At 39.8% G+C, this 26,004-nt stretch overlaps 2 protein-coding genes and 2 long non-coding RNA genes across 5 annotated transcripts; 2 read left to right on the top strand and 2 right to left on the bottom strand.

Moving 5' to 3' along the window:
- The first annotated feature begins 7,698 nt into the window (after nucleotides 1–7,698).
- Nucleotides 7,699–10,510, top strand: LOC137725092 (THO complex subunit 7A-like). Its single transcript, XM_068463692.1, has 2 exons — nucleotides 7,699–7,761; nucleotides 9,602–10,510. The coding sequence occupies exons 1-2, from the start codon at nucleotides 7,699–7,701 to the stop codon at nucleotides 10,220–10,222; spliced, it is 684 nt and encodes a 227-aa protein (XP_068319793.1). The 3' UTR covers nucleotides 10,223–10,510.
- A 1,298-nt stretch (nucleotides 10,511–11,808) lies between these two features.
- On the bottom strand, nucleotides 11,809–14,678 carry LOC137727012 (uncharacterized). Of its 2 annotated transcripts, XR_011067712.1 has the most exons (4): nucleotides 14,445–14,678; nucleotides 14,256–14,352; nucleotides 12,230–12,775; nucleotides 11,809–12,092 (listed from the first exon to the last, which is right to left on the bottom strand). It is a non-coding gene; the product is annotated as an uncharacterized lncRNA (long non-coding RNA). The 2 variants fall into 2 exon arrangements; XR_011067711.1 differs by having other exon boundaries at nucleotides 11,809–12,775.
- Nucleotides 14,679–17,986: 3,308 nt separating this feature from the next.
- Nucleotides 17,987–22,668, top strand: LOC137724404 (TMV resistance protein N-like). Its single transcript, XM_068463148.1, has 6 exons — nucleotides 17,987–18,929; nucleotides 19,058–20,159; nucleotides 20,276–20,551; nucleotides 20,643–21,578; nucleotides 21,651–21,914; nucleotides 22,050–22,668. The coding sequence occupies exons 1-6, from the start codon at nucleotides 18,448–18,450 to the stop codon at nucleotides 22,149–22,151; spliced, it is 3,162 nt and encodes a 1,053-aa protein (XP_068319249.1). The 5' UTR covers nucleotides 17,987–18,447; the 3' UTR covers nucleotides 22,152–22,668.
- Nucleotides 22,669–22,834: 166 nt separating this feature from the next.
- LOC137724405 (uncharacterized) lies at nucleotides 22,835–23,774 on the bottom strand. The gene is made up of 3 exons (XR_011067398.1): nucleotides 23,552–23,774; nucleotides 23,363–23,459; nucleotides 22,835–23,018 (listed from the first exon to the last, which is right to left on the bottom strand). It is a non-coding gene; the product is annotated as an uncharacterized lncRNA (long non-coding RNA).
- Nucleotides 23,775–26,004: the final 2,230 nt, after the last annotated feature.

The raw sequence follows: 26,004 nt of genomic DNA, 5'->3' as shown, positions 1-26,004 counted from the left end.
CCCCACATCACAACCCACAATTCCTAGGAAGTTCTAGTCAGATTAACCATTCCTAAAAACCCTAGATTTCAACCTCACACAACCTGTCCCCACTTAGATTGACTCAATTCACCATAGAAAATGTGGTGGTCGACGATTTTACCACTCAATCAGATAAATTCGTCTCAATTTTCTCAACAATCCATCATAAAAAATAAAAATTATCCAACGAATTACAGAAACAAAACAGAATCAGTACAAGATCAAACCTTTAGCTATTCATCTAATTAAATTGGAAAATAAAATAAAATAAAATAAAAACCAAAACCACCTAACTCAAATTCATCAATGGAAATCCATAGCTCAATCTCAACATACCTAATTGCAGTTTTGAAATAAGAAGAAATATGAACATACCCAACGGAAACCTCATGTTGCTCCAAGGAAACTTGGCAGCGCCCTCATCGAAAATAACTGAACCCTTATCGTTGTTCTTGCCTTTGCAAGTGCTTTGCGGCTGCTGCTGCCGTTCCTTGTTCCCGTAAAGCCAATGCTTATTGGTGTCGCCCTATTTGACGACGGCAGACTTGGACTGGTTGGCCACCTGCTGCTTGCAGTTTTGACTCTTGCTGGACGATTCCGATGGGATATAGGTCCTAGGAGGTTGGGACGATTACAAAGTAATCGTGGTGGTCGGAGACTCGGAGTCAATTTCTGAGAAGCTGAGATGAGGGGATGGTGGTGGCCGGAGACTCAGAGTCAACTTCTAAGAAGCTGCGGGATCTCAACTATCGCGATTCGAGTGGGAAGAGTCATTATGGACTCTTGGAGAAACAGATCGTGAGGGAGGAGAGTGAGAACCGACAATCGAGATACTAAAGGGAAGGCTAATGAGAGAAGATTCATCATTCAGTCTGGGAGTCTGTCTTTGCGAAAATGAACGGTATCTGTGTGTATGAGATTTGAACGGCATAGATGTAATCTCCACCAAAAGACACTAGGTACGGTTCGGGCCAGGGGCCCGTGTCTTCAGGAATTAGGAATCGCCATGCCCCGCTTTTTATTTGAACCCGACCTGCCCTACCCCGTTGAGATATAAAAAAATATAGACTCGCCCCGAACCGCTAGTACCCGCCCTTACTTGCGGGTTCACCTGTTTGCCCACCCCTAGTCGAAGCCCTACTCCAAGAAGATTCATGCAGTTTGATGGAAAGGGAAACCCAAAGCAACACATCGCCAATTTCATTGAAACTTGCAACAACGCAGGGACGAAAAGAGACTACCTCGCGAAGCAATTTGTCCACTCTTTGAAGGGGAATGCATTCAACTGGTACACAGACCTAGAGCCTGAGTCCGTTAACAGCTGGGAGCAATTGGAGCAGAAGTTCTTGAACCGCTTCTACAACACTTGCCGCACTGTAAGCATGTTGGAGCTGATAAGTACAAAGCAATGGAAGGACGAGCCAATCGTTGACTACATCAATTGGTGGCGCATTCTAAGCCTTGATGGTAAAGATAGACTCTCGGAGATCTCCTCGATCGAGATGTGTGTCCAAGGCATGCAATAGGGATTACACTACATCCTTTAAGGCATCAAGTTGCCTGAATGCAAGCATCCTGAAGAGATGAATCGCGTTGACGATCCCAGGTACTGCAAGTACCATTGTATCGTAAGCCATCACGTTGGCAAGTGCTTCATCATCAAGGAACTCATCATGAAGTTGGCACAACAAGGACGAATCAAACTCAACCTATAAGACACAACCACATTGCACACTACTACGATCACGTTTGGATCCTTCGATCATGTGCCTCTCCGAAGGATGCATGACCATTCCCACCGATGCTCAAGTCACTCGGCACCTTTTGCACAGCCATCATTGGGGGTAAGCGACCAAGATGCATCTACCGACGATGAAGAATGGTGGACATTGGTGACCTACAAAAAGACCCAACTCCCTTCCCACTAACTTCCCACTAGTATCCAGGGAGATATTCTTCATGCTTCTCAGCACTTGCATCATAGTGGCTTGTAAATCTTCATTAGTTATTTTATGACTCTGGGATTGTATGGGAAAGGAAAGTCTTCTGGCTGATCCTCCATGTAACGACCCGTCCTAGATATTACAATTTTTATAATTTTAAAGCACGAATTTACTAAAATTCCCTTTGAGGTAAAAACTTTGACTTTTGTTGACCGTCGTGTCATGTAAGATTCATTTTCTTGGCGTATCCTCGTAGTACTCGTCGTTATGAACGTGTAGGAGCAAGAGGAATCGAATTCAAAGTTACGATGAATGTTTTACGGAATTACAAAGTCGAGTGGCAAAGTAGTCAATTCAGTATTAAAGATATCAAGGTTGGATTTTTTTTTTTTTTTTTTATTAATTTTTTTGGTGGGTTTTTGTGGCCGTGGGGTGCCCACCTCACTTCCCCTCATTCCTCTTGTCATTTTCCTCCCTAAACTCTCGAGGACTCTCTAGAACCCTCTCCCTTATCTCTCTCCCCTTATCTCTCCTCCCTCATCTCTGCAACTCTCTCTCCGAGCTTGCACAACCAACAATGACAGCACCGCATCAACCACCACTGGCCTTGCCACTTCGACGAGCACCATCACCATCTGTGGATCCTCCCTCCTCCCGCTCTCAGACTCTCTCATTCCCCTCAAACTCTCTATCCTTTCTGTCAAACCCACAACACCATCACCATTCGCCATCTCCTCCGACGAACTACACCATCAGGCAACAATCTCGACGACAGTTACCACCCTTGTAACTAGAAACCAAATACATGGGGAAAACACCCAACTCCCTTTATATCTCACTGCGTCACAGCTACCATGGCCATTGTTCATCATCTCCAGTGACCTCTAGCCGATGCCAACATAGGTAAGCTTTGGAAACATTCTAAACCTTTTTCTTTTATTCTTGTGGTTCGTTTTTTAATCGTGTTTGTGTGTTTTGAACGACGGAATTGCATATAGAAATAGCAAGAGTACAAAATTTATAAACCCCCTCCCATGGAGAATGTACCGCCCACCCCCCCTCCCTCTCCAATGGTGAAATTTCCATCACCAATTCCACCCGAACCGATGTTATACCTACAACTACTACCCTAAACACTACTAATCCCAATCCTACCATGAGCTCGATGACTCTACCACAAGTTGTAACATAAATCATCCCTGAACTTGATGTCTAAGTAAGAGTCACGATCTAGGCGGGTGTTTAGGTGAGTCTAGACGAGTGCCTAACCTGCCTAGACTCGCCTAGACACTTGTCTAGACTTGCCTAAGCACATGTCTAGATCATGACTCTCGCTTATACAAAAAATAGATAATTTTCATTTTGCATTTTATGTTTTCAATACTTGTAAGATACTTGTTAAATACTTGGATGAATAGTCATTATATGTTTGTTCCCTATGTTTTCAATATGTTATTATTTTATAATATGTATGTTAGTTTACTTTGCAATTTATGTATCACATTACAATTATGTATTTTTTTTTTTAAGTATAAGTAGATATTTATATTTATATGTTATATAAAATTAAAAATCTGCCTAGGTTGCTAGGCCCCAGCCAACCCCCCAATTAGCACCTATCATCTTTTAAAACCTTGGTAATGTGCGGAAAAATACATAACAAGTGAATTGTATACAGTTCTACTTGAAACCTGCAACATATTAATGTAAGGCCTAGTCATTTCTACTTTCCCACTTTTTTCTTCTTTCCCTCTAGAATTTGTTTCTCATCTCATAGATGGATATATTGGACCCTCGTTTGGTACACCGTATAAGACACCAAATAGTACTATATAATAAGAAACAAGTGTTCTGAGTCTTGTATTAAATAAGCATCGGATTATTAGTCTAGCCCCACCTATTTAATACCCCATAGGCCTGCTTGTTTATTGATAGGAGCATATTTAGGCGACTTACTTAGCTTGTTTTCGTGCATTTATATTGTTAATTCATAGTTGTTTTAGTCCTTTATGCTTCTTTTGTGTGTTTTCAGGTTCTAAGGGCAAAGTATGCAAAATGATGCCTTTTGGAGCATTTTGGAGCAAAATTGGACTTGGAATGGATAGCATATGCTTGGAGCCAAAGTGTTGGACGAATTTGAAGGCCTTGTATGCACTTTGGACATAAAACAAAGGGCCTAGCCCAATCAAACAATCCTTTGAGCCATGCAAAACCTCTAGCCCAATCAAACAATCCATCAAAGCCATGCAAAACCACCATCCACACACACTTCACACAAACCACAACCCTTAGCCGTACCTTCCCCTTGCATTTCCAACATTCCACTTCATCATTACACCACATTCTCCCTCTTTAATCCACATGCATTCATCATCATTCACTCTAGTTTTAATTCACATGCAAACACATGCATTTCCAACACCAAACACACCTTGCCGTGCATCCCATTCCATTTTCCAGCTTTTCTCCTTCTCTTTGCAGCCACACTTCCACATGCATTCCCTCTTTTCCTAGCTGTTTTTCCATCATTATTTCAGCCACATGCACTCTCAATCATAAGAGCCACATGCACTCTTAAACAATCATCCACATATTCTCCAATTCCCCCTATAAAAACCCATGCATTCATACACAAAAACACACCATCTTCCCCTAACAATCCCTTGCCGTGGGTTCTTTGCATTTCCAGCATCATTCTCTTCATTTCCAGCACCTCCCCATCCCTCCAACACACTCCACTCCATTCCACACTTCCATCCCTCCAAAACACTATCCTTAGACCTTGTGCTACAACAAAGAGGAAGAGAAGCGGGCCTAAACGTTCATACAATTCAAGTTTGAGTTGTTGGAATGTTTAGGTGTTTCTTTTCCTTCGAATTCAATGTTTAATTTCAATTCTCTTTGTTTTGTACCATGAGGAACTAAACCCCCCTTGGCTAGGGGGGGATTCGAAATATATGTTTATGCTTGCATTTTGATTTGATTACTTCTAATTGCGTTTCATAAGTTGTGGATTCAATTTGTTTAACCGTTTGATTGATAACTTATTTATGTATGTTTATTGAGAGTGCACGCTTAATTTTCATGCATGAATATGACGCTAGAATATAAGTGAGTTTCACCTAATAGTTACGAACTTATATTCACAAGTAGTGGAGGTTGCTTATAAACAATCGCGTTAAACGAACTCTTGGCATAAGTTTCATGCAATCATAGTAACGAATGCCTCGTCAACACTTATAATTTTCATAGAGCGTAATGATTCTTGCTTGTATCTCTATTATGCAATCATGTAGGGGACTTGTGGGGAATGTTTTGGGTTGTCGTATGCAATCATCCAATTCAATAACGTTAGGAAGATTTGAAGGTTAATTAGTGCATCACGGTTAACTTGGGGTGTTGAGAATTCATGGTTTATTGAAATGCAATTGGAAATCTTTTTATTATGCAAGTGTAACATGTGTGGAGATGAACCCCTTGGCTAGCATCCATTCATTCCATTTCATCAATTTCATATTTACATTCTGTTTTAATTGCAATTTGTTCATTTAGTTTAATTTCGTCAAAACCTAAATCCCCCTTTACTTTAATGTCAAATTAGTTAGAAATCAATTTAGTTTGTGTTTTTAAGAGTCTTGAGTCAAGTTACAACTTAATTTCGTCCAAATTTGGGTTTGTGCTCAAAACTGCCCAGAAAGTGGTCTTTAGGCAGATTTGAGTGTGTTTGTGCTATTTTGAGTCTTTTGATTTGTTTTAGTGTTTTAAAGTTTAGTTTTGCATTCTTCGAGTCTAGTATAGTGTTTTATATTGTGTTTTTACGTTTTTGAGTCAAATCCAAGTGATTAACAATCCCTCCTAATCCCCGGTCCAGAACGATCCCTACTTACATACTTACTACAATTGTCAAAAAGAGGGTTTAATTTGTGTGCGTATAATTCTCGCACCATTTATTCCAAGCAAAACCTTGGTATTATTTAGTCGGGTTCACCGTTCACACCTAAAACGAAAGCACGCTCGCTTTTCTCCAACCCATCTTGCTATCTACTCTGCAGATTGCGAACTCCTTTCTCTCCATCTTTCTCTATCCCCACCTCTGATCAGCATCAAGAAGATTTCGAACGGATTCCAGAGGTGGCAGATAGAACCCAAGTGCCGCCGATCCTATTCTAGAGATATTATTTGAGTTTTGGGCTTAATTGTTCCTTGATTTTGTTCATCTGGGTCTTTGATTTCAATGGATAAGAAATCTCAAAATTGGGTTTTTTTATTTCATCTGGGTTTTTGGCTCCACTGATTATAACGACCCGTCCTGGATTTTACGAAACACAGAACATCGAGTGCAATTTTGTAATTTCACTTTGGTTGGGATATTTATTTTAAATCTTGTCTTTGGTGGATCTTGTAGTGTGAGCCATTAGGGCCCACAAGTTGTCCCGTGTCCCTTCTCTGTCTCCCTCTTCCTTGTTGAACTCTCTCTCCCACTTTCTCATTTCTCTCGACCTCTCTTCTCTCTAACTCCCTCATCTCTCTCAGCTCTTCTTTTCTCAGACTGTCATCTTTTGTCCTTATCCTTCCTCTGCAAGTGTAGACACTAAGCCACCCTTACCACCCCGGCAATACTACGATACTCTAACCCCATCTTCCTTACCCATTCCCATGTCTAAAATCGAAGGGACGAGCCTCAAGCTCGCTAATCTCTCTCCCTCTGCCTTCATTCCCGACGAAGGAAACTACTCAGGGAGACTTCCCCAGATTTCGGAGAGAACTCGAGCCTTCCAGGCCTTTTTCCGGCCAACTTTGGCCACAACACTGCTTCAAATTGGTGCGTTTATTTGTGGCAATTTCGTCATCCCTTGTTTGAACGGCTCTTCGATGACAGAGTATCTGTAAGTGGACCCCTTCCAAAATGCATGATTTAATTATTAGAAATGCATACATGAAAAGCATAATTTTATGACTACGTTTTATAAAATTTTTATTCAGTTATCAGATTTACGCTCTAAGAAATATCATGCTTTATCAAATTTACATTACTGAGATATTTATGAATATGATTTATGATATGATGTTTGTGCTATTGAGCTCCGATTGAGATATATTTTGGAAAGATTATGTTCATGATTTTTTGTGCTTACTTAGTGGATATTCATACTATGTGCCTTTGGGCGGGCGATGTAGAGCCTTCAGGAGGGCGATGTAGTGCCTTCGAGCGATTGTGATACCACTACTAAGCATATTATACATAATATATGTTTTATGAAGGTTTTATGGTATGCTAGAGTTTTCAGAAAACCTATTACTTATTATGCTATATGAGTTTTCTAAAACTGGGGGTTAGTACGTTGAAGAGTAATTGTTTCAGTATTATATACACACACATTTATATAAACTTGGTCCACTCATGCTTTGTTTTGCGCCCCTTCAGGACTTAGAATCGAGGAGTACAATCCCGGCGTCAAGGCACTCCCGCTTCAGTATCTTCGAGTCCTCTCAGTGTAGGACCCATTCATTTGTTTGTACCTTTTCATAATATTCCTTCTACAATATTTTTGATTTGTTGTATGCTCTGAACACATTCCCACATTTGCATATTCATTATAGTTAAGTTTTCATGTTTTATTTTACATTCATTCTTTCTTCATAACTTACATGCATGTTAATATGGCTTCGTCACCTGTGAGTGTCTGCCAGCACATGCATACCCTGGTGTTTGGAGGAAATATCGGGGTCAAGCATGACAATTGATTCCCCTATAAAGCATGGAATCTATGCTTCATTGTCGTCATCTTTCATGGAGGTTTTGAGTTCCAGCACTTTGAAAGAGGACAATATTGATTTCGAAAATGGGAAGCTATTGATTCAATTTGAGAGAAGACGTTAATTGAGTTTGGAGATGAGAAGTTGTTGATTCAATTTGAGAGAATGTATTAATTGATTCGAAGATGATATTGCAACAAAACCTAGGAGAGTCTGCTTGAAGCTTCCATTAACAAGGAATTGAGGATTTTTATTGTTGGATTGTAAATTTTATTTTGAAAAACACATTTGTGATTTTATTTTTTTTTAATTATCAATTGAAAAGTATTATTAACAAGTACTAAATGCTTTATAAATAATACGGTCATTATTCTGATATTACACCAAACGTTCGACTAATTTAGTTAGTACTATTCGATGACTGTTTATCCTATCCAACTGAAATAATCAATACAATCCGAGCTGCCAAATGAGGCCAAGGCCATCTCCAATGTAGAGGGATAAAGGTTCAAAAACCAAAAAATGACCTAATTTGCCTAAAACTCATCTTCAATCGATGGTTAGACTAAAATTCAATTGAGCCAACCAGATCATTATTTGGCCAAAAGGGTATCGAGTTAGCGAGAAATGATCCTTTCCGATCCCTCCTAGCCAGATCCTTCGGATCCCAAATTTTGGTAGCAAGCCTTACCTCCATCATAATAGCAAAGCCATCGCAGCTTCATCTTCTTCCTCAAACAGGTCCGCAAAGCCACGATCTCAACTTGCCCCGAACAGGACCGTGAAGCCATCGATCTAAACTACAATTCCAACGGCGGTGCCGTCTTCTCCTCCACATCCACACCTTTTCAACCCCTCCCACCGTTAACACCATCGCCGAGGATTCGATACAGAGGATTCGATGGCCATTTCTGCCATTGCAGCTTCTTCCTATTCCAATGGTGCCAAAATGTTTTCCTAACCGTTCGATTTTCTTTTGAATGGCTAAGATTGAAGGATCCTCCGGATTCGGCTGGAAGAGATCTGAAGAGGATCTTATTCCTAGGTTAGCCAAATGTAGTCCCCTCAGCCTTTTTTTAGGGTCCAACTCCTCAATTACGATAATTGATTCAAATTCAGAGACTAAATTTGAAAACATCAAACGGTAGTTTAATTAAATTAACTAATCAATTAATAGTATAAAATTAAAACTAATAAATCATTAAGGGGCTATGTTTAGCTCATTCGGTTATGATTGTGGACGGGGTTATATTTAGCCTTTTTGATTAGAGATGGCCTGATTTCTTCTATTTTTTACCACTTGGTACTACGGTCTAGTGATATTCCTAAATGAGAGGTTTTAGGTTCGATTCTTACCAAATGCGAGTTTGAACCACATTATTACTAGCTCATTGAGAGGCTAAGCTCATCTCCTTTCCCTTAGTACTGATAATATCGTTTGTTAAAAAAAAAAAAAAAAAAACCCTTCTATTTTTGTTGTGAGAAATTTGGTTTATGTCCCAAATATAAGGAGTAGGATTCTATCCCCTCCTATTCACATCCCCTTTCCTCCCCTCCTCTCACATATTGCTTTTTTGTTTTATTGTCTCAATAAAAAAAATTAATATAAGATGTTGACATGATTAAACCGTAACCGTTCAAATAGGAGAAGATTGAAAGAGAGAGAGATTAAGAAATGAGAGAATCCTACTCCCAAATATAAAAGCCATATTGACAAAATAAACATCCTGGATCCGGTGTAGCAGTGTTTAACCGTGAAGCACATCAGACCGTCCAATTAACCTCGAGCAAAAACAACAAACATCGTCGTCTGCCGTTGGATTCCACAAACAGAAGCTGAATCCTCCGCCGTGAACAGGGATTTTCTTTCTGCAGATTAGATTAGGGTTGGTCAAATTCGAAATCGAATTTCTGCCGGACTCATAATCTCCGTGGCGGCGAACTACGCGTTCGGGCCGCTCGAAGACGACTTCATCATCAAACACAGACTTCTCACTCGGACCACAACCACGAGAGGCGAACCGCCGTTGAAGAAGCTCCAGAAGAAGTTCACGTCCCTGTTCGTCAAGCTCGACAAGAACGAAGACAACTTCGCCGACTGCGACAAGCTCGCCAAAGCTTTCCTCCAGGAGCTCAACACGTTCGAGATTCCGCTCCTCAAGAGCAAGGCCGTCGTGGATGCGAATCGCCGGGAGAAGCACAACTTCGACGAGCTGAGGGAGGAGATTAACCGGCAGATTGTGCTGGCGAAGGCCGACATTGAGACGCTCAAGGAGCAGCTCGACGAGAGTAAGGTCGAAAGAAGGCACGAGGAGGAGTGTGAGGTGATCAGGAAATTGATTGCTACGCACCCGCCGCGGTCTGAGACGCTCAAGATCATATCAGAGTTGGAGAAAGAGATTGCGGCATTGGATGCGGAGAACACCGCAAGTTCGCGGACGCTGGAGCTGAGGAAGAAGCAGTTTGCTCTGCTCCTGCACGTGGTATGTGAGCTATATTGAATTCCCGATATGTTGTGTGCATTAAGCAGTAGAATTAGAACGCTTTAAGAAAGTGGTGTAATTTCCGGGTGTATTTTGCTCTGCTAATGGAGGAGAAAGAGCAGAAAAATGGAATGGAAGATGCGGCTGGGGGCTCGGAACCCATGCATGTTGATTAGAATGCAATGCATCTCTCGGTTTCTAAGTTGTAAGATTGAGTGTTTCGTAAAAGAGTATTGGCGTATTGCTCTGTAGTTGCAGGATGCTAGCAATTTACGAAATTCTTAGTGTTGTACGATTCTCTTTGCATATATGAATTACCAAGTTTACTTGATGAGAAGGAAATTGCCATAACTCTTTCCTAAATTATTTTTGAAGTAGTTGATCGTGTAAATCTAATGCTTGGATGCATTGCTTTCATTGCATTTGAGTTTACTCTTTTAGTAGTGTAATACTATACGGTTTAATTTCGGATAATTTCGTACTGTAGACGACACCCTTGTGCTTTTCAAATTCCATGTAATCTGACTGTTTTGGCTTTGGTCAAGTGAAATACCTTGGGTGCACCTTTGCTGCATTTCAAAGTCTTTACTATTTGATATTGGTGTTGCAATGCCAAAGAACAAATATGATTTATTATCGCTATCAGCATTTGTAGGAGAAGTTTCTGTATATTATTTGGGTTTTCTCACTAATTCTAGTTTTCAGATTTGAGTTGATTGAGATTATTTGGGTTTGTGAGAAAAAGAGAAATGAAAAGATTAGTGGAGTTTATATTTGCTATTTCATATTTGCCTCGTGGTTTTTTGTGGATGTGAAAGAAGTCTTTCTTTGTCATGAAATAAATGAGTCTCGGGATTTCACAAGTGTTTATGGGGTAAGTCAATGATTTCAGTTACGAAACGTGTGAGAGTTTCAGAGGTTTATGGAGATGTTAAGAGTGAAAACAACACCGAAAAAATCATAAGACGATATTTCTCTAGTAGCTCGCCTCTGGCCAGTAATTAACGTTAGATTGTTTTGGATTATCAGTTAGGCATTGAATTGGGTGTCCAAGGTTTCCTTGTTGAAGCAGATACTCATTGCATGGTTCACTTGGTACCGCTTGTATCAAATCAACTAATTTTCGACCCGAAACCGAAGCTACCCGAAATGAGCACAATTTTCGTTGTTTCGATTTGACAGATAAAGTTGGTGCTTTCACAATGGGGGAAGAAGCCCTCATTACAATTCGAACCGACCAAATGATGGGATCCCCAAATGTGATTGATTTGAATTTGTTGCATACTCAGATATCTTTGATTGTGAATTATCTTGTAGTTGCGAAGGGTTGTAGGAGATAATGCTATTATAAACTGTTCTGCACATGTAACACCAATCTCAGCTTGAACCAAACGGATGAGGACCAAAATGACGGGCCTCAATAGAACCAATCCAAACCCCTAACTTGACACTAGACCTGTAAACAGGTCGGGTTTATCGGGTTTGGGTTGGGTTCAATCCGACCTGCTAAGCTAACGGATCATCCAAACCCAACCCGTTAAGCTAACGGGTCACCCAAACCCAACCCGTTAATCTAATAGATCACCAGTTAACACCAGTTTCTTTTTTTTTTTTTTTTTTTTTTTTTTTTAGCATTCCTACACAATTACACATTAACTGCAATGATGTATAAAAGGGTGCTGACGACAAGGAGATGCGACTTGGATTTCTCCTCCGTCTGGTTCTAGAACTTTTCCTGAAGACTCTCGAGCTCCTCTCTGCAAGTGAGAAATTTCAAAGCATGTTTCTCTTCCAACCATGGATTTATCACTTCCCTTTAAAGCATCTTTCTCTGCAAGTGAGGAGAACTTTTCAGCCACCTCTTCCTCACCCGCGCTTTCTTTAATTACTACAGTAGGAAATTTCAAAGGTTTGTCAGGACAATCTTTGAAGAAAGAGTTTGTTACCATGAACCTAAACACTTGCAGGAGGTGGCTTATGTCTCTCCTAATTTCTGCACTAAGGAGGATGGAGAGGAGGGTTGACCTGCGGATCACGGAGTGAGAGGTGCGGCGCAGGAGGAACTGGAGCGGCTTGAGGGAGGAGATTTCTTGGGAGAGATGGTGGAGGGAGCGGAAGACCCAAAGCGGCTCGAGGGAGCATTCCAATATAATTTATAAGGGTGCTAACGGGTTGACCCAAAGTGATCCAAAATGACCCATTATTTAACAGGTTGTTAATGGGTTCATCCGTTAACGACCCGACCCGTTAAGCATCCACCCAAATACTAATATTAACGGATCGGGTCCAAAATGCCAGGTCTATTTGAGACACAAGGAAAGGAAACCTCACAACAACGATGAATCTCGCTTTTAGCTTCAACGTCTGGCTTTCATCTGTTATCAAAATCGAAGCTTCAGCGTCTGGCTTTCATCTGCTATCAAAATCGAACTTGCGTATCAAACAATTCCCTACAATCAGTCCGAGCCAAACCAATTCAAACCGTTCCCTACAATCAGTCCGAGCCAAATCGATCATGCGTATCAAACATGCCCATAAAGTTCAATCGAGATGCCAAACCTTCTATCCATCCTGGTCATACAACATTGATTCAAGGAATTGAAAATTAATATGCTTATCTCTATGTCTTGTTCAATGCCATTAGTTCCTAGGCACTCATTGAAAGGGGCATGAATTTCAATTTGGAAAGCTTTCCATTACTTGTAGTGCGTGTGCCATTCACATTGTTAGGCATATGTCAAGGATCGCAAGGTAAGTGAATTTGACCATTCTATCACTAACGGGTCCGTTGTAAATTTAGTTAAAAGGACTCCACGAAGAAGAACGCCAGAGCTCTGATCAACCCCAAAACCTAACAAAACCTAGACATATTTGTTTGGGCCCAAAATATTATTGTTGGGCCAAGCAGCAGGATGTGCTCGGCCCAAGGTGATGATAAATACTATGGGCCGAATAATAAATCCTGGGCCAGATGGCAGGGTCGGCCAAATCCTATCCTAAGTGGCCCGGATAAATAGAAAAGGTCGAGGAAGTCCTGGTGCGACCAGGATTCTCGACCGGCAAGGAATAAAGCCTCGAAAAGAAGGAAAATTCAGAATCCTAGTGGTAGTAGGTTTGTTCGAGTTAGAATCGAAATGGGACAAGGACTCCTAATCCAAATCAGAATACGAATTGGTTTCAAGGAATGGGGTACTATAAATACAAGAAATCATGCAACAGAAAAAGACGTTCACAAAATCAGCATACAATTGCCCTGCGCAAAACCTCTCAAACACCTTGAGATTTTTCCTTTTCTTTTCCTGCCGACACACCTTCAGTTTGGATAAACAGCACTGTGGAAGCACCCGGCGAGCATCTTCAGTTTGGATAAACAGCACTGCTGCCGCAGAATCAGCCGACCGAGAAGCACCTTCAGTTTGGATAAACAGCACTGCGTCGAGGTCGACCGGTTATCTATCTAAGTCTCGGCCGAGAAGGGTTTTCGAACCTTTGTTGGCAGAGGTCACCTTGCTAGCCTTTTCGGCATAGTCAGGTGTTACGAATTGCATTGCTCGGCGTACTGGACGCCGTGTTATTTTATGATTGGATACTCGCAAGTAGGTTTCAGGGTTCGGCATTCCGACGGTCGAACTACGTTTACCATCAAGACATACATCATGTTCGAGTACCTGTGCCCATACAGTTTGGTCCCGATTCGACGTGCTTATACTCTTACGAATATAATCACAGTGACCGAATCGGGCTCCGACGATTTGTGAACTCCGCAGAATTAGTAGCCTTGTCTTCAGGCTGTGGAACCCAGAGACCGAGAATGTTCCTTCCTCGATCGCAATCGCAAGATAGAGAAGTCAACGACGCGCTCAAAGCGACATCAACAAATTTTACTCTTCGGCCAAGCTCGGCCGACGAGTTGGCAAGCCCCGCATTCGACCGAATGACGTAGTTAGCTTACTAGTTACTCGGCTTGCGCGCCACGTAGGTTTTGTAATTTTTAGAGTCAACAATATTATATACCAAATTGAAGCTACGGAGGAGAGGAGTAGAAATATACCAATATTTGGCCCTGCCGTGGCCGGGAAGTGTCCGTAAAACGACTCAAAAGCCGTTCGACCCTCGCCGGAAAACTGAGTTTCTTGCTTTCTCTGTTCCTGTGCAAATCCGACGTTTAAATCGCAAACTCTAGGTTATAATTAAACCACCATGACGAAAATGAAAGAATCTTAAGCATCCCGAGGCTTACCCAGGTCGGAGCACCATGAAATCTCGCCGAGAAGTATGGCGATGGTGGCTGGCATTGCTGCAGCTGTGCCTCGAGCACAGAGGGGAGAGAGCGGGACGAGGGGAACGGAGAGGTGCAGGGTACACAGTGATGGTTGTTGGTGGCGGTGAAGCTCGTCGGAGGGGCGAGGTGAGGTGGTGCCTCGGGTCGTTGTTGTTGTTGTTGCAGAGGGAGGAGGGAGAGAGATGAGGGACAGTGTTCCAGAGGGTTCCCGAGTGAACAAGAAGAGAATTGACACGGGGAAGGAAGGGAAGTGGGTGTGGGCCCCACGGGCCACAAAATAAAATTATAAAATATTTAAAATATCGAATTAGAAAACATTTAAATAATATCCAATAATAATATAAAATCATATAAAATAATTAAAACAATAATTTCTAAGAAAAACATCTTTCGAATTGGTAAATTCGTAAAATTTGGGGACGGATAGTTATAGAAATGGTCTCTCAATTTTTATCTAATTGTATCAATGGTTCTTCTAGTATGACTCGTCTTGATGAGATTTTGATGAAATTGACAAAAAAGACCATAACTAACATTTTAATAAGTTAAGGGATCGATGTTCATAAATTTTTAATCGATAGGACCATTGCTCTAATTGGATTAAAGTTGAGTGTTCACTACTACAATTTTATCATTGTTTCAAAGATGTATGAGATTGTAATTTCAAGCAAAATGAGGGGTAATGCAATATGCCCATAAGCTAAACAAGAAAAAGTAATTTGCAGCATGTGCTTTGATGCGTTGATCTATCCAAAGTGACTAGCAAAAGTCGAAAAAAGCCTCTTTCTCGCCTCTTTCTGTTTCACCCAACACACCTAAACTACACATAAAGGGAGAATAATAATAGAGAAGAATGTTTGAAATCCTAAAACTAATTTTATCTTGATCTACTTACTATGAGGTCTATGATTATCTGTTGTGCAGGTTTTGGTTCATCAAGTCTTTCAAAATTAAACTCTAGCATTTCTATTTTCTAGGTAGTGGATTTAAGGCTCGTTGTAATGCTATTCGATCCTGTGGAACACGAAATCATCCCTAGACCAGTTTTGCTTTTCTCTGAGCCTTTTGAATGGATGTTTGGTTGCAAAGAGTAATGTCCAATTTTGTGTTTGTGAGTTTGCATAGGATAATGTAACATATATAATATAGATTTAAAAGAAGACTTTCTTCGCCACATGTTGAACATAATATATTAGTAAACGATAGTGAGTTGTAGAAACTAGAAAATTTAATATTAATAGCAGCAATAGCATTTAACATATATTGTTCTTTATTATGAGAATAATAACACAAATTACACATAAATTAAATCGACATAACCTAATTTCAAATATCTTGTACATCCACTTAGAGAAGTTTCCCAAGAACCTTACTCTATTCCAAAAGTTATTTCACCAGAGACCTTTCACTATTGATTTCTCTTGATTTCTCTTGATTTCTCTCAACCGTGCCCATGAAAAGAGCCAAATGCTCTGGCCATCTCTTTGGATGCTTCCCTGATGCCTGCCCTCTCACTCGGCTAGCATACCCCAATGCAAGCATTTCCTTGCATTAAAAAAAAAGCCAAAGGCATCAATCACCTTTCATCCACTAGCTTCTCTAGTCAAATGCTCCCAAAGTCAAAAAAGCAAGCCTACTCTTGCTTTTCTTTTGTGACACTCCATATGGTCTGCACCTTTCAATGCATCCCACCGAAAGGTGACCTCTCCACCAACAGCAACCACATTGTTCAATTGTTGCCAGCACAGCATTATATGAGCCAATCACAACGTATCGAGAGAGGAAGGATCCTCGAGGATTCCAGAAAACATCCACCGACAGCAACCACATTGTTCAATTAACGAACTTTTGTTTAGGGACTTAATCTAAATTTGAGTGAAACTTTAAGTACCAAATTTGAGTGAAAATTTAAGTACCACTTCTAAATCTAAGAATAAATGGATATACAAATTAATGTTAGCTAAGGTTGTCAATGTCAAATTTTGTCTTAATTTATACCTTATTTCCTTGAACATGCTCTTACAATATAGAAAGAAACAATTTGGTGGCAACTGACGACTGCAGTAGTGTAAACCAAATAGATAGGAAGAGACAAAGTAGTTCCCAGGTGGTATGATAGAGGGAAATTCATTTGAAGAAACGCGTTATATTATTTAAAAAAAAAACTGTTAAAATCAAACTATTCAATTAAACAAAACAAAGAATGGTAGAACGCAACATCTTCAGTCTTTCCACCAACTCCATCACTTTCAAAGGTGACGCTCCAACCACTTTCGTCGTCTTCTTTTCCACTTATCATGTTCTTTTCATCAATTAACATCGAAGCATCTTTTCCTTTCATCATTTTAGTTATTCAATAGTAATCCATCAGTTTGGAGTTTGAAATATTTGGCAAATAACTTCCAGTCTTCTGTGCTTAGAGCTGATTGCTCGGACCACTGTCGATTTGCGTTGAGCAGCCAAATGGCTTCCTGCAATTTTTCCATGGGAATACCATGTGTTTCTGAGTTTTAGAGGTTGAATTAAGGGAGAATATGAAAAAATAATGAGAAAAATTGTAGAAATTAATCGTCCCTCAATTTTAATTCAATTGGAGAAATGATCCCTTAATTTTTACCCAATTGTATCAACAGTTCTTCCAACATAACTCATCTTAATGGAATCCCGAAGTTGACAAAAAAAGACCATAATTAACTTTTTGATGTGTTAAGAGACCAATGATCATGAATTTTTAGTTGATGGACCGGTTCAAGTTAAAGGCCAATAGCTATGATTTTCTCATTGTTTTAAAAATGTTGTATAAGATTATAATTTCAACCAACCTGAGAGGTAATGCACTATACCCACAAACTAAAGAAGAAAAAAGAAGAGTACAGATATTTTCATTGTGTCTTATTTCTCCACCAACCATTAAATAAAAATGTTAATAATATATTTGTCATTTTAAAAGAAGACTTTTAAACTCGTATTTAACTAATTACAAAAATTTTGAAACAAAACAAAACATAATTTAAAATAATAAATAAATGTTGGTGGACGAGGTGTGATGTCTGTGGTGGAGAGAGGCTCGGAGAGATTTGAGCTTTACTTTCAAAGGAGGAATGGGTGTGTGCTAGACGAAGGAGATAAACAGTGAGATCTGCATCTTTGACAAAAAAGAAAGAAGAAGAGTGGTGAGGGGCCCATAAATTAAAGAAGAAAAAAGAATTGGCAAGCATGTGCTTTGATGCGTTGAATCAGGTCCAATCTGACTAACAAACGTCAACAAAAACATCTTTCTCTCTTATTTCAGTTTCTCACCTAAATCACCTTAAACCAATTTGAAATTTCCTCGTCTCTTACACGAAGCTAGCCTCTCTCTACCTTGATTGGTTTGGTGTTTCTTCATTTAAAGAAAAACGAAAAAGAAGTTGTCAATAGTAAAGGACACTAACACAAAATTAAACAAACGAAAAAGATGACACTCCAAGTACTTTCGTCATCTTCTCTTCTACTTTTTTTATTTCATTATATATGATACCCTTCCCACCAACTCCATCACCACTCTCGCCTCTCCCCCTATCTCCATCAGATCCTCTTTGTTCTCTATCCTTCACATTGCTTTCTCTCTCTGCTGCTCTCACCTCGACCTCTCTTCCTTTCCTTCCTCGCTCCACCAGCCAACCATTTGAGATCATCCACCGCTTCGAAAGTGTGGGAGAAGAGGAGGGAGGCGCAGAATAGATTAGAGATTGAAGTTTTAGGCTTCAGTTTTTATATTTCCAAATTGCCCCGAAGATTTCAAGATATCAAAAACTTCCTCAAAATAATTCAACCCGTGCTGGAGGTGTATCCAACCCATTGACAGGTGTCTTGACCTTGTCCAACCCGTGTCAGGGGCGTATCGTCGGCGTGTCGAAGTGTCACTTCTGTGCTTAGAGCTGATTGCTTGGAACACTTCAGATTTGCGTTGAGCAGCCAAATGGCCCGGGCTTCTGCTCCTGCAGTTTTTCCATGGAAATACCATGTGTTTCTGAGTTTCAGAGGTGAAGACACCCGCCGGGGTTTTACAGATCATTTATACAAACAGTTGGAGGCGCGAGGAATCAAGACTTTCAGGGACGAACCAGAACTTGAACGAGGGACAGATATCAATCCAGAGCTGCTGAAGGCAATTGACCAATCAAGGTCTGCAATCATAGTTCTTTCGACAAACTTTGCTTCTTCAAGTTGGTGTTTGCGAGAACTTACTCATATTGTTCGTTGCATGGAAGAGAAAAAGAGAAATTTTCCCATTTTTTATGGCGTGGAACCTTCTGATGTACGCCATCAACGAGGGAGTTTTGGCGAAGCCTTTGCAGAGCATGAAGTAAATTATCAAGAACACATGGAGGAGGTAAATGAGTGGAGAAAGTCGTTAGAAAGGGTGGCTAATCTCGCTGGGTGGAATTCAAAGGATTGTAGGTAAGCATGGGGCGACAACTGACGTTTATAGCTGAAGAACAATTTTTTACCATTGAGTTTCAACGTTACCATGCACTTTATTTTAGTATGTCATGATTTTTTATTTACGTTGTTTGTTCTTCTTGTAGGTATGATACAGAGCTTATCCAACGAATCGTCAATACACTATGGGAGGAAGTGCATCCTACGCTTTCAATGTTAGATTCCTCAGAGAGGTTTGTCGGAATCGATTCTAAACTGAAGGAAATAGATTTGCTTTTAGATACAGATGCAAATGATGTTCGCTTTATAAGGATATGGGGGATGGGTGGAGTGGGTAAGACAACCCTAGCTAGATTAGTTTACGAGAGAATTTCCCATGATTTTGAAGGTAGCAGCTTTCTTGCTAATGTTAGAGAGGTGTGCTCTAAGGATGGTATAGCTCATCTACAAAAGCAGCTTCTTTCTGAAATCTTAGGGGAAAATAACATACAAGTTTGGAATGCCTCTAGTGGAATCACTAGGATAAGTAGGTGTTTATGTAATAAAAAGGTTCTTCTCATACTCGACGATGTGGATCAATCAGACCAACTGGAAATGTTGGTCAAACAAAAAGAGTGGTTTGGTTTCGGGAGTAGAATTGTCATTACAACTAGAAATGAACGTTTGTTAGTCGAACATGGTATAGAGGAGGCATATGAGGTTAAGCCATTAACCCAAGACGAAGCTCTTTTTCTCTTTAGTCGGAAAGCCTTTAAAGATGATGAGTTGGAAGAAGATTTTTTAAAATTGTCTAAATGTTTCATCAGTTATGCAAGTGGTCTTCCATTAGCTCTTAAAACTTTAGGGTCTTTTTTGTACAAAAGAGGTCAAGCTGAATGGAAGAGTGAACTAGATAAACTGAAGCAAGCTCCTGATAGGAAAATTTTTGAAACATTGAAAATAAGTTATGATGGACTAGATGAGTTTGAGAAGAGAATCTTCCTTGACATTGCATGTTTCCATAAGTCTTGTGAAAAGGAGCGAGTAATTGAAGGACTAGAAAATTGTGGCTTTGTTGGCGCTCGCATTGTGATCAATGTTCTTATTGAGAAATCTCTCTTGTATATTGTATACAATTCTGTGTCTATGCATGATTTGATTCAAGAAATGGCATGGGAGATTGTTCGACAAGAGTCTTATGAGGAGCTAGGTGGTCGTAGTCGGTTGTGGCTTTGTAATGATATCCTGCATGTGCTCGCAAAGAATACGGTAAGAAATTGTGTGAACATGAAAATACCAAAGCTTGGATAGGAAACTATAATATTATTTAACATGATAAGAGACTTGATTACGAAATTAACTATCCCTTTAATCTTATTTATCAGGGATCAGAGGCAATTGAAGCCATAGTCTTACGCTTGAGTGAATTTGAAGAGGCACACTGGAATCCTGAAGCATTCACTAAGATGTGTAAGCTGAGGTTGCTCGACATTCATAATGTGAGCCTTTCTAAGGGCCCCAAGTATCTTCCGAATGCTTTAAGAGTTCTCAAATGGAGCGGGTATCCCTCCAAATGTCTACCACCAATTTTTCAACCGGATGAACTTACAATACTTAGTCTGCAGTATAGCAAAATTGATCACCTTTGGGATGGAATAAAGGTAGATGATTGGACAATTGATGTTTACTTTGTCAATTACAATAATTGTAGTTTCTGAACATGAACTGTTGTAACATTTCTATTTTGTACAGCGCTTGGGCAAGTTGAAGTCTATCGATCTTAGTTACTCCCACAACTTGACAAGGACCCCAGATTTCACAGGTATTCAAAATCTCGAGAAGCTGGTTCTTGAAGGTTGTACAAATTTAGTTAAGATTCATTCATCCATTGCGTTTCTCAGAAGGCTTAGACTTTTAAATCTTAAAGACTGTAAAAGTATGAAGAGTCTCCCAAACAAGGTAGAAATGGAATTTCTTGAAGTATTTGATATTTCTGGCTGCTCAAAACTGAAAAAGATTCCAGAATTTGTTGGAGAAATGAAAAATTTCTCCAAGCTTTCTTTAAGCGGAACTGGCGTTCGGGAAATACCTTCCTCAGTTATACGTAAGAGTTTGGAGGAGATTGATTTAAGTGGAATTGCTTTGAGAGAGACGGAATCCTCCGTGGTTTCAGTGAAAAATTTGGTATCATCAAATTTTCTTGGATGCAGTGCACCACCAGCTAGATCATGGCGTTCCTTCTTCACTTCTAGCGAATTTCCAGCAAAGATTTCTCACCCTGCGAGTGTGGTCTTAGCTTCGTTGAAAGATTTATCCTTTCTGAAGGAATTAAATCTGGAGAACTGCAATCTTTGTGAAGGAGCAATTCCTGATGATATTGGTTTCTTGTCCTCTTTAGAAGTACTAAATCTTAGCGGAAACCATTTTGTTAGCCTTCCTACAAGCATCAGTGGGCTTTTTGAGCTGAAGTACTTTGATTTGCGAAATTGCAAAAGGCTTCAACAACTGTCTGCCATTCCATTAAGCAGCATTTTATGTATAAACACGGAGAATTGTACTTCCTTAAAAATGCTCCCATATGCTTGCAGATCAAGGTGTGTTCGGTTGAATACTGTCAATTGCTTCAGTTTGGGTGGAAATCAAGGTTGCAATGCCATTATGTATTCAATGCTAAAGAGAATCATTCAGGTATTTCTCTTTCTCCTATCCTCCCTCGTCTCCTTAGTTGTGAACATTTATTTACTTTGTTCCTTTGTGCAGGGGCCCCCTCATTTTCAGCGCTATTGGGATATGGTAATTCCTGGAAGTGACATTCCTGAGTGGTTCAATAACCAAAGCATGGGAGATTCGGTGATTGAGAAGCTACCTTCGCACTCATGCAATAGCAAGCTGGTGGGGTTTGCTTTATGCGCTCTACTTGTACCTGCTCAAAATATTTCAGCTCCCAATCATGTACAATTACGCCTTTCAGGACACCCTTATCATGACAGTCATACGGCCGCCCTTGGAGTTTTCCTTAACGAGGTAGCATCAGATCACCTTTGGTTGGTATTTCTATCTAAGAAATTTCTATCTAAGAAATTCCTTCGTTGGGAGGAGAAATGTTGGGATCAGATTGGGTTTCATTTCGTAACATACGATGCTGTAACATGCTTGAAGGTGAAGAAGTGCGGAGTCCTTCCAGTGTATGAACAAGATACAGAAGAAGAGCTCAACCGAACGATGAAACAATATTCCAACAGAAGCATTTCTTTGTCATGAAATGAATGAGTCTTGAGATTTCTCAAGTGTTTATGGGGTAAGTTAATGATTACAGTTACGAAAAATGTGAGACTCTCGGAGATTTTGGGAGATGTTGAGAGTGAAAACAACACCGAAATTTTCATGAGACGATATTTCTGTAGTAGCTCGCCTCTGGCCAGAAATTAACCTTAGATTGTTTTGGATTATCAGTTGGGCATTGAATTGGGTGTCTAAGGTTTCCTTATTGAAGCAGATACTCATTGCATGGTTTGCTTGGTACCACTGTAGCAAATCAACTAATTGCCAACCCGAAGCTACCGGAAATGAGCGCAATTTTCGTTGTTTCAATTTGATAGATCAAGTTTAGTACTTTCACAATGGGGGAAGAAGCCCTCATTACAATTCGAACCGACCAAATGATGGGATCCCCAAATGTGATTGATTTTAATTTGTTGCATACTCGTATATCTTTGATTGTGAATTATCTTGTAATTGCGAAGGTTGAAGGAGATAATGCTATTACAAACTGTTCTGCACATGCAACACCAATCTCAGCTTGAACCAAACGGATGAGGACCAAAATGACGGGCCTCAATAGAATCAATCCAAACCCCTAACTTGAGACACAAGGACAGGAAACCTCACAACGATGATGAATCTTGCTTTTAGCTTCAGCGTCTGGCTTTCATCTGCTATCAAAATCGAACCTGCGTATCAAACAATTCCCTACAATTAGTCCGAGCCAAACCAATTCAAACCGTTCCCTACAATCAGTCCAAGCCAAACCAATTCAAACCGTTCCCTACAATTAGTCCGAGCCAAATCGATCATGCGTATCAAACATGCCCATAAAGTTCAATCGAGATGCCAAACCTTCTATCCATCCTGGTCATACAACATTGATTCAAGGAATTGAAAATTAATATGCTTATCTCCATGTCTTGTTCAATGCCATTAGTTCCTAGGCACTCATTGAAAGGGGCATGAATTTCAATTTGGAAAGCTTTCCATTATTTGTAGTGCGTGTGCCATTCACATTGTTAGGCAGATGTCAAGGATCGCAAGGTAAGTGAATTTCACCATTCTATCACTAACGGGTCCGTTGTAAATCTAGTTAAAAGGACTCCACGAAGAAGAACGCCGGAGCTCCGATCAACCCCAAAACCTAACAAAACCTAGACATATTATATACCAAATTGAAGCTAAGGAGGAGAGGAGTAGAAATATACCAATATTTGGCCCTGCCGTGGCCGGGAAGTGGCCGAAAAACGGCTCAAAAGCCGTTCGACCCTCGCCGGAAAACTGAGTTTCTTGTTTTCTCTGTTCCTGTGCAAATCCGACGTTTAAATCGCAAACTCTAGGTTATAATTAAACCACCATGACGAAAATGAAAGAATCTTAAGCATCCCGAGGCTTACCCAGGTCGGAGCACCGTGAAATCTCGCCGGGATGCATGGCGATGGTGGCTGGCTGCCATTGCTGCAGCTGTGCCTCGAGCACAGAGAAGAGAGAGAGGGACGAGGGGAACGGGGAGGTGCAGGGTAGACAGTGATGGTTGTTAGTGGCGGTGAAGCTCGCCGGAGGGGCGAGGCGAGGTGGTGCCTCGGGTCGTTGCTGTTGCAGAGGGAGGAGGGAGAGAGACGAGGGAGAGTGTTCCAGAGAGTTCCCGAGTGAATAGGAAGAGAATCGACACGGGGAAGGAAGGGAAGTGGGGTGTGGGCCCCACGGGCCACAAAATAAAATTATAAAATAATATAAAATATTTAAAATATCGAATTAGAAAACATTTAAATAATATACAATAATAATATAAAATCATATAAAATAATTAAAACAGTAATTTCTAAGAAAAGCATCTTTCGAATTGGTAAATTCGTAAAATTTAAGGACGGGTCGTCGTAGAAATGGTTTCTCAATTTTTATCCAATTGTATCAATGGTTCTTTTAATATAACTCGTCTTGACGAGATTTTGACGAAATTGATAAAAAAGACCATAAGTAATGTTTTGATAAGTTAAGGGATCGATGATCATAAATTTTTAATTGATAGAACCATTGCTCTAATTGGATTAAAGTTGAGAGTTCACTACTACAATTTTATCATTGTTTCAAAGATGTATGAGATTGTAATTTCAAGCAAAACTGAGGGGTAATGCAATATACCCATAAGCTAAACAAGAAAAAGTAATTTGTAGCATGTGCTTTGATGCTTTGATCTGTCCAAAGTGACTAGCAAAAGTCGAAAAAAAGCCTCTTTCTCACCTCTTTCTGTTTCACCCAACACACCTAAACCACACATAAATTAAAGAAGAAAAAATAATTGGCAGCTGTGCTTTGATGTGTTGAATCTTGTCCAAGACTAACAAAAGTAAAAAAAAAAAAAGAAAAAAATCCCTATTTCTCTCCTATTTCACTTTCACCTAACACACCTAAACCAACTAGAAATTTCCTCGTCTCTTTACATGAAGCTAGCCTCTCTCTACCTCCCTTTTTATGTTGATTGGTTTGGAGTTTTTTCGTTTAAAGAAAAACGAAAAAGAAGTTGTTAATAACTTGGTAATTAATTCTTGGAGGAAATAATGGACAGGAAGAATTGGTCCATTATTATTCTATTTCCTAATTTGATTAGGAGTCATTAATTATTACTGCAAGAGATATGATTGTATATATATTGCCACCTCCAAAAGGGAGAAGAATAATAGAGAAGAATGTTTGAAATCCTAAAACTAATTTTATCTTGATCTACTTACTATGAGGTCTATGATTATCTGTTGTGCAGGTTTTGGTTCATCAAGTCTCTCAAAATTAAACCCTAGCATTTCTATTTTCTAGGTAGTGAATTCAAGGCTCGTTGTAATGCTATTCGATCCTGTGGAACACGAAATCATCCCTAGACAAGTTTTCTGGTCATTCTGGGAAAGGTCCAGTTTTGCTTTTCTCTGAGCCTTTTGAATGGATGTATGGTTGCAAAGAATAATGTCCAATTTTGTGTTTGTGAGTTTGCATGGGATAATGTAACATATATAATATAGATTTAAAAGAAGACTTTCTTTGCCACATGTTGAACATAATATGTTAATAAATGACAGTGAGTTGTAGAAATTAGAAAATTTAATATTAATAACAACAATAGCATTTAGCAGGTATTATTCTTTATTATGAGAATAATAGCACAAATTGCTTCGACATAACCTAAGTCCAAATATCTTGTACATCCGTTTAGAGAAGTTTCCCGAGAACCTTACTCTATTTCAAAAGTTATTTCACCAGAGACCTTTCACTATTGATTTCTCTTGATTTCTCTCAACCGTGCCCATGGAAAGAGCCAAATGCTCTGACCATCTCTTTGGATGCTTCCCTGATGCCTGCCCTCTCACTCGGCTAGCATACCCCAATGCAAGCATTTCCTTGCATTAAGAAAAAAGCCAAAGGCATCAATCACCTTTCATCCACGAGCTTCTCTAGTCAAATGCTCCCAAAGTCAAAAAAGCAAGCCTATTCTTGCTTTTCTTTTGTGACACTCCATATGGTCTGCACCTTTCAAAGCATCCCACCGAAAGGTGACCTCTCCACCGACAGCAACCACATTGTTCAATTGTTGCCAGCTCAGCATTATATAAGCCAATCACAACGTATCGGGAGAGGATGAATCATCTCTGTGAGGATTTTCGAAAAACCTTCAATTACATTCGTTTATTGTGTGATCAATTTTTATTAAGTATTATTTATATTCAATTTTAAATAAAAAAAATTACAATAATTTATGATCACACGATATATGATGAACGGATGTTATTAGAAAATCTCCGAAATTTTCACAACCGGATAATACAGCGACACAACAAATCTTAAAAAATAAAGATATGGCAAT

This window comes from Pyrus communis, chromosome 2 (genome assembly GCF_963583255.1).
Source record: "Pyrus communis chromosome 2, drPyrComm1.1, whole genome shotgun sequence".
Classification (NCBI taxonomy): domain Eukaryota; kingdom Viridiplantae; phylum Streptophyta; class Magnoliopsida; order Rosales; family Rosaceae; genus Pyrus; species Pyrus communis.
Note: the sequence above shows the minus strand (reverse complement) of the source record. Positions and strands in the feature narration are given on the sequence as shown.

Excerpts from the sequence above, each read along its gene's own strand:
- LOC137725092 (XM_068463692.1), top strand. The coding sequence starts at position 7,699 with ATGACAATTGATTCCCCTATAAAGCATGGAATCTATGCTTCATTGTCG. Across the intron at positions 7,762-9,601 it reads TGTCGTCATCTTTCATGGAG|ATTAGGGTTGGTCAAATTCG; the intron begins GTTTTGAGTTCC and ends TCTGCAGATTAG.
- LOC137724404 (XM_068463148.1), top strand. The coding sequence starts at position 18,448 with ATGGCCCGGGCTTCTGCTCCTGCAGTTTTTCCATGGAAATACCATGTG. Across the intron at positions 20,160-20,275 it reads ATGTGCTCGCAAAGAATACG|GGATCAGAGGCAATTGAAGC; the intron begins GTAAGAAATTGT and ends CTTATTTATCAG. Across the intron at positions 21,915-22,049 it reads TTGGAGTTTTCCTTAACGAG|GTGAAGAAGTGCGGAGTCCT; the intron begins GTAGCATCAGAT and ends ACATGCTTGAAG.